The 15,178-nt window shown below is 32.2% G+C and overlaps 1 protein-coding gene across 1 annotated transcript in view; it reads left to right on the top strand.

Annotated features, from left to right (window-relative positions):
* The window catches only part of LOC143255608 (bromodomain-containing protein 7-like), a 102,016-nt gene that overhangs the window by 66,470 nt on the left and 20,368 nt on the right, over positions 1–15,178 (top strand). Inside the window, exons 11-12 of the mRNA XM_076511496.1 lie at positions 9,817–9,925; positions 13,078–13,267. Coding sequence (XP_076367611.1) covers positions 9,817–9,925; positions 13,078–13,267 — 299 coding nt within the window. The remainder of the gene's footprint in view (positions 1–9,816; positions 9,926–13,077; positions 13,268–15,178) is intronic.

Here is a 15,178-nt window from a genome sequence, read left to right on the forward strand (position 1 = left end):
ATTACGTGTTAAACGAGGGTTCTTACTTGTTTCTCTGAGAACCTTTCTCTTGGTTCTCTCTAGAATTTTGGTGGGGCATCCGGAATGAGGGAGGTTAGCAATTGATCCTGTAAGCTTAAACTTGGCAATTATGCTTTGAACGGTAGATTTCTGCACATCAAGTTGTGTAGCAATATCGGAAAGAGACACACGAGACTTGTATTTTACAATAATTTGGTTTTTAAATCACTGGACAGTTGTTTCCATTTCGCCATGACGACCAAGCAGATAATGTTGGAGACGGCACTAAATTGCCAGAAGTAAACTTTTTGCTAGCTAAATTCCAATAATTGTGAACCCAGTGTCTAGTTCTGGAATGGTATAATGTAGTTTATTTGCCAAACTAAACAAAATGCTTATGGGAATATCGGTTTTTTCACACATTCTGAAATGTACGAACACTTTCTGCTCCTCCTATTTTTGGTTATTTGTTTATAAACAGTTTATTTGTTGTTTAATTCACATAAATATTTATGTTGATGTGTGTTAGTGTAATATTTATTATATATCATACGTTTATTAGCCTAATCGTGATACTTTTTAAGTTATGATAAAAAAACTACTCGGGACGCAGGGGTACAAACTCTTTCTGTCGTAACTGTATATCGACCATGCCAAAGTGAATGTTTGTAGTTATTCGCAATGATGACCATGCAACTCACTACTGAGACCTTTTGTTGGGCATTTTCTACCATGTTTAGGACCACTTTTTAGTATGGTCTTAAACTTTTGACCAGTTAGTATTCAGGTTAATTTCATAGTGTTCACATTTTCCCTACTAAATGCTACAAAAGTTTATTTTTATTTTCCTTTTTCTTATTTTCATCTATCGAAGCTCTACTCAAAAGTGGTTGAGTCTAACAATGCAAAATGTATATTTTTTCTTTGTTTGTTGGCCTTAAGATTTTGGCCAGCAGTGTATATAGATGAATTTTAACTTGTTTAAACTGTATTTATTTACTTATTTGTATGTTATTTTGCCCACTGAAGCAATTGTGTAACCCAGTAAAAAAGCCAAATACCATAAAATACCAAAATTAGTATTAATGTTTGATCAGACATTATCATTTAACTGTAGATGCCTCTGTACATATCAACCCTAATCATCTTTACCTAGAATTTTGTTATAGAGAAATATTTTTATAGCTTTCAAAAGAATATAATTTAACATTATTAGCAAGAAGAAAAATATCTCCAGATGCTACAAAAAATTCTCAGGTCTCTTAATTATCATGGAACTGTTTTTAAAAATGTTGTGTTTTCATTTCAAATACACTTTTACCAAACTACTACTTTTGAACTTAGAGGTAGCAAAAATTCAGTTAAGAATAACTGGCAAGTTGTTGACATTATATGGAAGGTATGATTCTCCTCTTATTATTGAAATTTTGTTGAAAGACATGCTTATTTTTTTTAAACCTGGGGTTCATGGTGATATGTCAAGACTCTGAAGGAGGTACTGGCATGTGAGTTCATCCAATAAAATTATAGCACAACTTATGCTGTTTCTAGAAGCCTAAAGTTAAAAAAGTCCTTTCTTTTCTCCAGTTCTACATAGTTTTTTGACAGACATAAATGCAACCAGAAAATACATTGTATACTATTTATTCCTCTGCAAGCAATACAGAAATGAAAATCAACACATTTTTTCATCTCTTAGTTATAAAAGTAACCAGATAATAAATACAAAATACTTTTAACTTAATTTTTTGCACTATTCATAACTCAAAATTGTTGAAATGCATTTTCAATATTGATGTGCAAGTTTGTAAAGGTAGTTATGGAAGGCTGTTGCAGTTTGAAAAGTTTATTGTCAAACATACTTAACTCCATGGATACTAATAGTTATTACTTGACCTCCAAGGTTTCTTTCTTTGCCCATGCCCAAAAAGGTATTGTTCTAATTTTTTCTTTCTTGTTCCAATATTTTATAACCCACACATCATATTGCCCTTAGCAATATGTCTTGTGATACTCTCCATCTACATCAACATTCGTTCCATCCTAGTACCGTATATAAGCACCTCATTCCAATAACATTATAGCTTTTTCTCGACAAAGTTTATAGACGTGGGTTTCTCTTAAGAAGTGTTGTGATTTTCACATCACCTAGTTGATAGTTAATTTTTATTCTATGGGAGGGGAGAGGTCACTGTCAGTTGAGGCTGTTTGTGATCTGATTTGTTGTAAGATGGATACATATATTTGGTATGGAGAGTTTTGAAGCTACTTTTGCCAATGATCCAGGATATTCTGGAGGGAATTTAGACTATCTTTTTCCAGAACCTTCATTCACTAGGTTGGCTTCTCATGGTGCCAATTTTGATCAAGTTAGTAAGTCAAGTTTGTGAGGTTCTGATGATTTCTCCAGTTGCTTTTGAGTCTACCCCTTCCTTGATGGTGAAAGGTCTGAGAGTGAACACTTTGTTTTTTCTCCTTTATCTGATATTGTTCATGCAACAAGATTTATTACTCAAGTATATGAAAGGATAACCATGCCAGCATCTCTTCTACCATCATTTCCAAAATCATATGGGACAAGATTCAGAATGTCAGTGGGAAGTATAATTTCTACCTCCATTTGATCTTTCTCTCTAATGTCCAGGAAGTTGCTGATGTCTAGAGCATTGCTGATACTCTTGGCTAAAGTTTTCTTGTACATTTAGCACTTTTGTTCCATCCCCCACCTTCTTGGCCATTAACTCTTGGGCAGAGCGATCACCTCTTTCCTTTCTGACTGTAACTGCCCCTTTACTCTTATGGAACTCAAACTTACTCTTCATCACTCTGGCAGTACATCAGTCAGACCTGGTGATATTTACTATGAGATACTGTGCTCTTTTCTGCCTCTCATTATATTCTGCTGATTCTTTTAACTGAGTCTGGCAAGAGAATTTTTCCTGATGCTTGGTGCTGAGCTATTGTCCTCCCTTTATCTAAGCCTGAGAAGGATCCCAAGCTTCCTTCTAACCATTATCCAATTGTTTTGATGAGCTGTCTGTGTAAGGTTTTAGAGAGTATGGCTAATTTAGTTTAGTTTCTTGAACCAGACATCCTTCTCTCACCCACTTATGGGTTTCGACGACAGCTCTTCACCACGGACCACCTGATTCAACATGAAATGTCTATTAGAGAACCCTTTCTCAAGCAACATCTTGTTTTCTTATTCTTTGACCTTAAGAAGGCATACAATACTACATGGAGGCATGGCAGTTTGTGAGAATCTCACCCATATGGGTTGCATGGCCATTTACCCATTTTATCAAACTTTTTAATGGACCAGCAACTTCAAGTCCATGTGGGCCTGATTCTTTCCTGTACTTTTCTACAGGAACTTGAAGTCTCTTGAGCTGTGTTTTGAGTGTCACATTTTTCAGTTTTAAAATTAATGCTCTCACTGCATAACTTCCTACTGTTACGCATCTCTGTGTCAATGACTTCCACATCTCTTGTCAGTTGTCAAGCATGAGGTTTATTGAGTAGCAGCTTCAGATCACTCTCAATCATTTGTTGAAGTGGATCACTGCAAACAGTTCTTACTCTTTCTTTCTCTAAAACTATTTGCATGCACATTTGCCAACAACAGGGTATTCAGAATGTTGTTCTGCTTGTGGTTTCTGAAGCAAAGTTCTTGGGACTTATTTTTGACTGAAAGCTGACCTTCATTTTACACCAAGCAGATATGTGTCAAGTGTACAAGGGTACTGAACATCTTTCATGTCTTCTCTTCCACCTCTTGGGGAAGGGATTGATGTTCTGTACTAAAGATCTTTTGTGCCTTCATTCAGTCTAAATATGATGCTGGGTTTATGGTCTCTCATTCTGCCAGGAACTAAACTAAACTAAACTAACGTGGCAGGGGTTCAGTTTAGAGAGAGAGAAATCAGAAGAGTTCTCTCTCCAACTGGGGTGTTCAGGAACTTTGTAGTTCCTCTTCGTCCCCTTTCGTGGATTGTTATTAAGATTAAGTGGTGTTTTTTTTTTTAAATTATTATTTTAATAAATTAATTATCGTTATTATTCTTGACTTTTTGGGTGGAGAATGTCTCACTAAATGTTCTTTTGGGTGGAGGCAAAGGCAGCAGAGGAAAGAAAGGCCAGGACTTTGACCTTGAAGAAGTTGGACTCTATTCACCATTTGGGGCTTCAGCTTGACACAGGGGCTTTCTGCTCTAGAGTTTGTACACCAAATCTCTCAACCCTCTTTTTCATCTCTGCTGCTTGCAACTTTCTTTACTTTATGCTTTAAAACCTCAATCTTAACCATAGAATCCCATATGGGGTTGTTTTCATTCCCCAGTGGGCTGTGCTTTTTCAGAATAGATGGTTTGCTATTCCTCCTTTTGGCTTTTATAACCAGGTGCAACTGGCTGAATTGGGTTTGTCCTTGAATATTGTCTCCACTGGTCAGTCCATCCCATCATGGCTAATAATCCTTGACCTTTTTTTGAGTCTTCTGAGGAAGGAAGATACTCCTGATTGGAAGTACTATCTTCCATTTGCTGAACAACTTTTGAACCAATTATATGGATGATTCATAATCAGGTAACTCTGTGGGCTTTGTTATGGTTTGGTGTTTGCATACAGCATCCTCTCTACAGTTTCTGTGTTCACTGCTGAATTGTATGCCATTTTTCTTGCCCTGAATCATGTAAAAGCTATGCAGTATGCCACCTACAATATACTTGCTTAGCTCTCTACTGGCCTTGGAATAAGTTCATGTTCATTCTCACCCTGTTCTTATTGATATTTAAAACCAATTGACCCATTTTTCTTCATCTATTGGTTCTGTCTAGTTTTTCTGGATACTAGGCCACATTGGTATTTGTAGAATTGAGCTTGCTTAAACCACAGCTAAATCTACCTGCTCTGGTGCTACCACTGCCATGCCTGTTCTATGTATGGACTTCAGTCATGCTTTCAAGACTTAGCTCTGTTTTAGTTAGCAGTTGACTTGGAGTGAGTAATTTGATAACAAGCTTTTCCAGATGAAACCTTCTCTTGCTCTTTGATAGTCTTGTTTTCCGAAGGATCGGGAGGAAGAAGTTGTCCTGGCAAATCTATGTGTGGGTCACTGTTTTTTTATCTCATTGTTTTAATTTATTTGGAACTTGTGTAGCAGTGTGTGGCCTTTGTGATACTCAAGTCACAATATCCCACATTTTACAGTGTGCCATTGTTATAACTGTGAATGACAGCACCATTTAAGACATGTTTTATCAATGGGTTTACCCCTTATGCTGGACAGTATCATTGGTGATGGTGACACTACTACTTTACTTGTGTTTTTAACTTTTTAAGGGCTGTTGACCTTTTTAATTCTATTTAAGGTTTTACCTGCTTTTTGAAGTTTCTTCAGCTAATTTTAATACTTTTACAACAATTTTACTTTGTTGCTTTGTGTCAATAAATGTCAAGCAACCAACCAATTATTTAATCCCTTAGGAATTTTAAAAAACTATGAGAGTGTGTAATAATAATAATATTTCAACCATACTATGTTTGCTATATCCACTACCAATGATGGGTTTTGCTCAGTACAAAGCTCACTAATCTAAAACGCAACAAACCAGTAGTGGCTGTAATGCTATTTATATATGAGCTGTTGCTACCAACTTGTTGTGTTGTGAATGTCTTTTCCAAGTGAACAAAGTGTGGTTGAAATTATTATATTTGTTGTAAGATGTTAGTGTTCCTTTCTTTTGTTTTATTTTAGCGTAATAAAATGTTTTTGAACTTTCAAGCCATCCTTTTTTTTTTCTTATATTCCATTTCTTGTAAAAGCCATTTTATTTCACCAGAAACTTGATGAAAAGCTATTGCCATTGTTTCCTTGTTTTTCAATAAACTTTTTATAATTTAGCAAGTTTCTTGCTTTGTTTTTCTTCTGCACCAACTTTACAACACTTTGGCTGTACAGATTGATGTTATAGCACACATTTCATTAGTAAACCATACATTTGCAAGCTTCTGGTTGATCTCTAGCAGCTTTACTATCCCATCTTTCATCACAATAAAATTTATGGCTGTGCCTGTGATTATCAGCTTTTTAAAGATATGTTTCCAGCTTCATCTTGCTTCGAAGGTATTAATTGTTACATTTCCTCTTTTTTGTAAAGTAATGAATCCAGGTTGAAAGTATTTATACTTTAAATTCTGTACATGATAATGTCTCACAAACAAGAAATGAAATACTGTACAGAAATAAATTTGCTGTCCTGCAAACAGCTGTTTCAGAAATTCACATTGAAACCTTTAGTTCCATACTGACAGTAAAGTATTGGCTTCAGGTAAGTTACAGGAATGTTGCTGAGATGTTCAACAGGAAAGACGTTTTTTATGATCCATTAGACAAATTGCATTATAGAAAAAATGTTTTCTTTTTGTTGGATATGAGGTCAGTCAAATTGACCAAATTTGTTTAAAGTAGATAAAGTAGCATATAATTTTTTTTTTTACTGACAACAAACTTCTGAAATGTATTTAGACTTTAGAAATTATGCAAATAGAACTTGAGATTTTTGAGACATAGAAAAGTATTTTTAGTCCTAGCATAAAAATAACATTGCACTTGGACTTGTAAAAAAAAAAAAGCTAGATATATTCAAAGACAAACCTTTTTTTAGTCTATTAAAATTGCGTCACTAAGAATTCATATTTTTTGTATATGAAAGATCAGTAATGTTTACTAAAAGTCTACTGAATATTGGGAAGATACACATTGTGTTTAAAGTTAGTAGTATCAAAACTGTAGTGACTTCAAATGAGTGTAAAGTGTTTATGTGGTCAGTCTGTTAGGATGAGCATACATAGAGTTAAAGGCAAAAAGTAAGAAGAAATCAAAAACTTTGACAAAGGATACTAAATGTGGCACATCTGGCACACAACTATGGGATGAAGGAAAAGGCTAGAACAAATTGATTATGAGCAAAGTGAATATTCATCTTCTTATCAGATGTATTATATTCAACTGGGACTTCATAATAAATAATAGATACTTAGTGTAAGTTTTGTGGGTGTATTTCAATGAAATGTACCTTTTTTATTTTGCAATTACTGTCATGTGTGAGAAACCTTGTAAGTGACACACTGTGATAATAGAACAATACGTTTATTCCTTACTAAAACATTTTTGTAGTAACTGTAGATGATACTCATTGCTGTGTTGTTGATGATCAAGTACAGTATCATAAATAATATCTTCATACATAATTATATAAATAATTGCTCACTGAAAAATTGTGATTGTATATTTTATTATATAAATAGGGTAGAAGTTAATTATTTTGATAAATGAATAGTTTTTAAGTTCCTTGTGCTATTGTTGCATATAGACACAAATACTGGCAAAGACAGTATTTATATATTATGAACAGTATTCAAAATAGCCTATTTTTTTTATTGGTTACAATAAAAACCATGTCTAAAGAACAGGAAATTAATTTTTTTTCCAGTCCACATCTTGGCATGGTTTATAGTTAGACTTAAGTGAGAAAATGAAAAACTGAAGTTTTAGTTGCAATATTTTTCTGAAACTTCTGGCATTAAGATTGTAAATATTCATTAACATCTTGTTTTTCATTTACATGCTGAATGTTTTCTTAACATTATTTAATAACTGATTTTATATGTTAAATCTTCAACTTAATTTTTCTATTCTTTAAATTCAGTTTTCTTGTTTTTAAATTTAAATTAAGTTTAATTAGTGTCACCATTTGGAGCTGGAAATTCCTCTGGAGGAATTAATTATACAGTAGGTATTTTTCCAAGAAAACTGTATGCAGCACCATTTTGTTATCTAACTGTGACTTTAAACATTTAGAGAATAATTTGGTCACAGGATAATACCTTTATTATAAACAAATATATTTATAATAAGCAGTAGCAAACACAGTCTTAATTTCTAGCCTTGCTATAAATATTGTTGTTCATTATTACATTAAATATGGTAATCATTGTTTATAAGTGTCTCAGAAGTATTTGAAGCAGTCCTGCCATGTAGTGTGTAACCTCCTGTGATCAGCACCACTAAAGCATGTTTCAAGTTTAGAGCTATGGTGACAAAAGGCAGAAAATTGTGACATGACATATATTCACTTACTGGTATTAATTACCAATTTCTGCAATTGGGAGGAGGGGGATAATTAGAGAGGTGGTGTTAATTAGGGGCAAGATGGTAATTGTTGGATATTTCACTTTTGATTATATTCCTTGTACAGAAGTGTCTTTCTAAATGTAAATCTAACTAGAAAGACCAATATTTACAAGCAAATGCAGTACATTTCCTTTCTTTCATCTATCCAGTATAAATCCTTAGAATACAGATTCCACAAGAAGGCATTGAATTAAAGGCAGGAGAGGGTTTATAAACTACAAAATATATATCTTGGAGAGAGAAGCATTTAACACAGTATCAGTTTGAGAATTCATTGTGAGAAAGATGTATCAGATAATACTAATTGCAACTTAATAATATGTAAGACAGTCTTTTGCATAAATAGATTTATTTATTACAAAGGAAACTACAGGTACTTTTTGGATGGATAAGACTTATTCTTCAATGCTATATATGCAATTTAATACATTACATGAATCAAAAGTTAATAACAATTCTTTGCAATATTTAGATATGTGAAAAGTGTCTATATTCAGAGTTTATACATTGCAACTTTTTATTTACCTTTGACCTCTATAAAATCGAATGAATTGCACAAATACAAAATATACTTACTTTCAATATATGGGAATTTCACAATATATTGTTATAAAAATTATCATCTGGATTGATTGAACTACAGAGGAGTGGCAAGCCTAAGACCCAAATTCTGTGAAATAATGTGAATTTGACCACCTGTAAAATCATAAAAGCACAAATATCAACTCTGTTTCAGTCTGTCATGGCTGTTACAAGGTAGTAATATGCAAAGTCTTATTGAAATTAGACAAAATATAAATGAATGTAGGTCCTAAAACCCTACTTTTGCAAAATGTTTTTATCTTTGACCCAAGTAACATTACAAGAAAAAACATTTCGAATCTTTGGGAGTCTATTGTAAAGGGTCTTTGTGCAAAGTCTTATCTGGATTTGTTAAAATGTAAAGCAATAGCAAAAACAAATGCCACTTTGGCCTTTTATTTTTAAATCTTTGACCATTGTGAACATCAAAAGAAAGATACATTTCAAACATGTGCTTTGGTGTGTGTTTGTGTGTGTGTGGGTTGTCACAAATGTCAAGGTTCATTTGGATTGATGGAAATATAAGAAAACTGCAGATCAGAATATGCGTTTGTTTTTTCCTCGTTTGCCTTTAACCCCCTAAAATCAGTCCAGTTTCAAGAAAATGAAGGCATTTAGGTGTGTTGCACCAAGATATTTGCCTTTCAAATTTCAAGACAGTTGGCTAAGAAACGAAGGAAAGAAATGGTTCACAATAATAATTGGATGGAAGAAAATAGAAGTATGGCATGTAATTGTTTCTCCTTATAAAGGGGATAATTACCTTGCTTTGTACTTTTGTCATAAAATGAAATAATTAAATAACTATCATCTGAGTTCTCAGCTAGTGCTTGGTACCATGAAAAAGAACCCACATTACCAGTACTTAATACTGAGCTATGTGGTTAAGTCTTCATTTTACAGACTCGTAGAAGAGTGTAATTTTGTTTCTTTAGTTTACATTTAAATACGTAAATTTTATGTATGTCAGGAAAAACTTGAAATATTGTCTTATGTGTAACTGAGAACCTTCACAGAATATTTGGTGTTTTTTTGAATAGCTTGAGAGGTTTTGCTCAAGACTGTGACTATGTGATGACAATGGTGGATAATCTTTTGGATACATTAACAGGTGGACAGCATTCTGAAACTATCAGAATTTTAAATGAAGTAGGTATTGACTTATTGTTTTTAAATATAATTTTTTATTAAGTGTTATTAAGACTAAAATATTCTGTTGTTTACCAGATAGTTAAATCCTTATACTAGTGAAATGTGATGCTTCATGTTTGTGTTATATTAAGTCTGTGATACATTATTGTTTCATTTTTTTATAGTCACTTGTTGAACCTTATGATAATAATGTAACGTTCCTTTGGAACTAACATGTAAACTTTTTTATTAAGTTATATACACAAAACGTTTTATCAAATTGTTTGCATTTCTAATACAATGGCTATAGAATGTGCATCTCAGATTATTGCTTGTTAAAGGTTAAAGCCTTAAATATATTGTAAAGCAAAATATAACAAAAGGGTGTTTATACAAAAAAAATGGAAACATCTCACTTTTTTAACTTGAAGTTTTGGTTTGTCTAATAGAGAAATTATAGTTGTACAGTAAGTTATCTTTGTACTAAATTATTTTGTATAACTGATTCTGTGCATGACTGATTCTCAGTGACACAAACACCTAAAATAATGAATGTATTCCAAGGAACAATATCAGAATTGAGGTTATCATGTATATCAAAGGATGAAATCAATCAAGTATAACATTTGAAGGTCCAAGTTAACACGAGCATTAGTGAAAACTAAAAGAAACTTGCAGTCTGGTTGTGTTGTGCCACAATTTGAGTGATAGCAAATTATCAATGAAATGCTACTGCAGACCAGGTTCACCTGATGATGAACACTTTATCCCTCAATAGATTTGGTCTGTTTTAAAAATCCAATGCACCAAATCATACTACTGAAATTATTAAAGATTGGTTTAAATATAATGAAGAAGAGTTTGGTCACCTAACTTATCCACCAAAATCACCATATGATATTGAGCTTCTGTTGTCAGGTCTGGAAAGATTTGAAGGGGATTTTCACTTAACATCATCTGTAGAATTAGAAGAAGCTTTAATTGACAAATTAGAAAAAAGTGTAGATATAGATATTAAACAGATGTTTCCATTATTTTACTAATTCATGCATCTGTTATTTTATGTACTAATGGCCTGGTCTAAATTTCAGAGTGGAGGAGAAAGTTGTTTTATTTGTGCAGGTGTAACATATGTGAAACAATGGGTCATTAAATGAATATGCACAGGAATAAGCAGAATTTGGAACTTATCAGTGTGATGATATTTCTATTTTGGCAATTATTTTGTGAATGGAATTAAATACTTTAAGACTTGAAATAGAAGTTTGCTATATGATGCATGTGCACAATTTTATTTTCATTTTATCTTTGTTTGATATTTAATTTAAGGTTTCAGAGTACTTTCCCATGTTTGGAATTATTGAGGTAAAATTAACAATAATTTAAAAGAATAGTAATATTAACCATGATAATAATATATACTTTAGAACTTTCCTGTGACTTTAGACTTTTTGTTTTTGTATGGAAATAATTACTGACAGCAAAGACTTTATTGAGTTATCACAATTTATTATTTAAATGTGGATACTTAAACATTTGTTACTAGTATGACTAATCATGGGATATGTTTCAAAAATGTATTTTTAAACTAAGTTTTAGGACCAATAATGCAGTTTAGTATTAAATTGTTTTTTTAGATATGTGGCATTAATAGAAAACAGAAGTGAATACTGTGAAGAAGATTGTCATGTCTATATTAACTGTTAATTCATGTGCTTAATTGCACCACAAACTTGAATATTAGTTAGTGATATTTTTGTGGGATATTTAAATTTTTCATACAGTTGGACTTGCTAAAATGAATTATAAATTTAGGAATATGTAACTAAAGGTTGGCTCCATGTCTACTATGCTCATCAGTTTTATTGGAGTCAACATAGGGAGATGGAGCTTGAGATGGATATTATTTCCAGCCTTTTTTTTTGAGTCCTTGCTTATAAGCTTGAAAATCTTTACATTTTCATTCAACTTGTTTCTGTATTTTTTTGGAAGTCCTTATGACCCCTTTTTAACTTAACAGTTTTTATTAATTTTGGTTTTTAACTTTTTTATGTCCATTTATAGATAATAAATTTTAAGTCATATGCATATGTATTCATTTGAAAGTTACACATTTTTCAACAGTTTGCAGCTACATTGGCTTTTTCTTCTATTCAACCACCACACATACCTTATTCAAAATAAGAAACAAATGTACAACAGATAATTAACACATATACTGGTATGCAACTGCAGCAAACAAAATGTAAAGTTGTTCTTACCTTGGCAGGGATAGTAAAATAAAGCAATCTCATCAGAATGAAATAATGTTTCTTTGGAGGTAATACAACATGTATTAGTGCATTTGAAACAGGTACTGTAACATGTTTACCTTATTAGGTCTACATGATAAATATCTATATTCTTCAACAGCATGTTGTGCACAAGTGTCTGATAGAATAAGTTGATACAAATAATGCATGCAAAATAGACAACAGCAATACACTAAGTGTAAGTTGCCAGTTACCAACAACATTTACAAGTACTTACTTAACATGCCTCCCTCTAATACAGCAGTATGTCTACAGATTTACAACACTAAAATCAGGGGTTTGATTCCCCTCGGTGGGCTCAGCAGATAGCCCAATGTGGCTTTGCTGTAAAAAACACACGTACTTAACATTAAACATTTAAAAATAGCAATAGTTACATGAAATAGTGCTAGATGTAGTAGTAACAGATACTGATTTTAGCTAAGTATAAGAAAAAATAGGTAAAATCACCACTATTGTCTGACTAGGAAAATCTATATGATAGTCACTCACTGTTAAAACTTGCTGAAAGATACTTGTGCAATCAGTGAGTACTGATGAACAATAGCAACTCAAGCAACGATATAAATTCATGAGACACCTCTAGATATGAGATGAGAAATTTTGAAAATGGAGTTTCAGGTCAAAGGTAGCTGAAATAGCTGCTACTGTGCATCCATGGATGATGATCATGTTTAAAACTGGAGTAGTTAGCTTTGTTAATGCTGTTGAAGTGTGAACATGACATCAGATGCACTTTATATATATCGTTATTTAATTTTGCTAGGAACTTCTGTTGTATTTGATGTGAAAATGTTACAAATTTTATGCACAGTGTTGTGGAAGTAGCATAATAAAATGATGAATGTTTATTGATAGAAGCAGAAAATAAAAGAAGAGGATGAGAGGATTCTAAAAGCAAGTAAAGTATTCAACCAGACAAACAATATTAGTGACTGGACATTTTCTTTAGAAAGTGATTCTTCAGGATTTGGAGAACATGCATCACCTACTGACAAACATGAAGATGATACCCAAAGAATATTAGACTCTTCTCTGTTGGAATTTGGTAAGTCAAAAATATTTTGGATGCACATCTGGTGAGTTAAAATTAGAAGTTCAGTATTTCTTTTATCAATCTTGAACTTCAAGTTTTAGCTTCTGTGTGCATTTAGATGTGAAAAGATCTAATAACCAATAAACCAATATAAAGGAACACTTTTATACCTCTACTAATTAATAACCTAACATCCAACTGCAATGCCCCCTACAATCCCATACCTGTTTATATTTTTGTCTCTAAGATGTGTCTGGTAATGGTCACTTGCAAACTCTGTAAACCTGAGGATGTTTTAGGAAGGTCGAAACGTTGTTCTCTCCTTATCAGTAAAAGTGTTAATACCCATACCAGCTATTCTGAGATGCATTTTCCCTGCTTTGAAAACTCAGTTTATTAGGAGTTATCAACTTCTTGATGGTGTAATGGCTTCAGTGACAATTGTCTAAGTTATTATAAAATGTTTATATTATGACTTTGAAGATAGTTTTGGCCAGTCCAGTAAATTTATAAAGACATTTCTTGCAGTCTGTTTGAACCTCAACTCCAAGAATGCAGTGGGGTAGAATTATTGGTTTCTTTATAGTAAAGTGATTGCATGTGTTTGTTTTCAGTATATTTTCCCTGATCTATGTAACCACACACACACACACATAAATTTCACTCCTCCTTTTGGATGGCTTCGAATATAGCATGAAATTGTATTCATTTATCCTATGTAGCTTTAAATTTGTAACAGTATACATCTAAGTTGTAATTAATGTACATCTATTTATAATTAAATTTTATTGTTTTATTGCCATTTTCATTGCCCTTTAAAGGTTGTTTGTTTACAACTTGTAAATCACTTGGAAAATGTACAGCTCATGTTATACTATTGAATTACATTACCTGGTTGCCTGTGAGGTACTCCAAGTTGCATGCATACCTTCTGAAACATTTTTATTGCATTTTATGTATTGCCGTATGGAGTAAAACTTAAAACTTGTATACTATAAAACACAGGTTATTAACTAAGATTTTATGCTATAATAATTGATATAACATAAACAAAAAGTTGTTTAATAAAATTTTGAATGTAAGACACTTGATACTTGCTTGGTCTGAGAGGGCTAAAACATATAATAGTAAATAAAACATATTTGGAAAATGTTCATCTCTATTACTTATGATGTTACAAGGTCATTGTTTGCACTCATGAATCATACTTGCTAACCCTCATTGTAAGCCTTATTCAAATTTACATGTGGAGATTGAAAAATAATAATTATTGTAGACTTTATATATGCATTTTGAAATACCAAAAAATTATAAATTACTTGTATCAATACCCCAAAAATACATTATAATTTATCAGACTTCCTAACTAAATTGTATTTGGGTCTTAAAAAATCTAAATTCTGTTCAGTGACTAGCTTTGAACATAATACTTTAAACTTTCCAACAGTGTAAGAGTTTTTTTATATAAATGACTTGGGAAGAATGACAGAGTTACATAGAAGAAATGTAGAGCTTTTAATTGGTTGCAAAGCTATTGGTATACAAACGTTTGTGTAGATAAGTCTTCTCTAATTATGAAGTAGTGGTCAGACATGTTATGGTATATTCAGTAAATACTGAGCTATCTCAGCAAATAGAAAAGGTAGAAGGTTCGTATTTCATATTTTAGCTTCCCAGTATTAGAAATTTAAGTTACTGATTTGTAAGAAACTATAGACTTTGTATTGTGGGCATTATAAAATGTAATTGAACAATTCCCAGAAGGTGATGTACCAAGTGTTGCACACAAATTGATATTTAGCCTCTTCTTTTTTAATATTTACTTTCAAATTAAGAAATTAATTTATGTATAATTTGGCTTATTGACATACATTTATGAAATAATAGTTAAATAAAATGTTGAATATAAGTTTACAACCTTGA

This window comes from Tachypleus tridentatus, chromosome 7 (assembly GCF_004210375.1).
Source record: "Tachypleus tridentatus isolate NWPU-2018 chromosome 7, ASM421037v1, whole genome shotgun sequence".
In the NCBI taxonomy this organism is placed as follows: domain Eukaryota; kingdom Metazoa; phylum Arthropoda; class Merostomata; order Xiphosura; family Limulidae; genus Tachypleus; species Tachypleus tridentatus.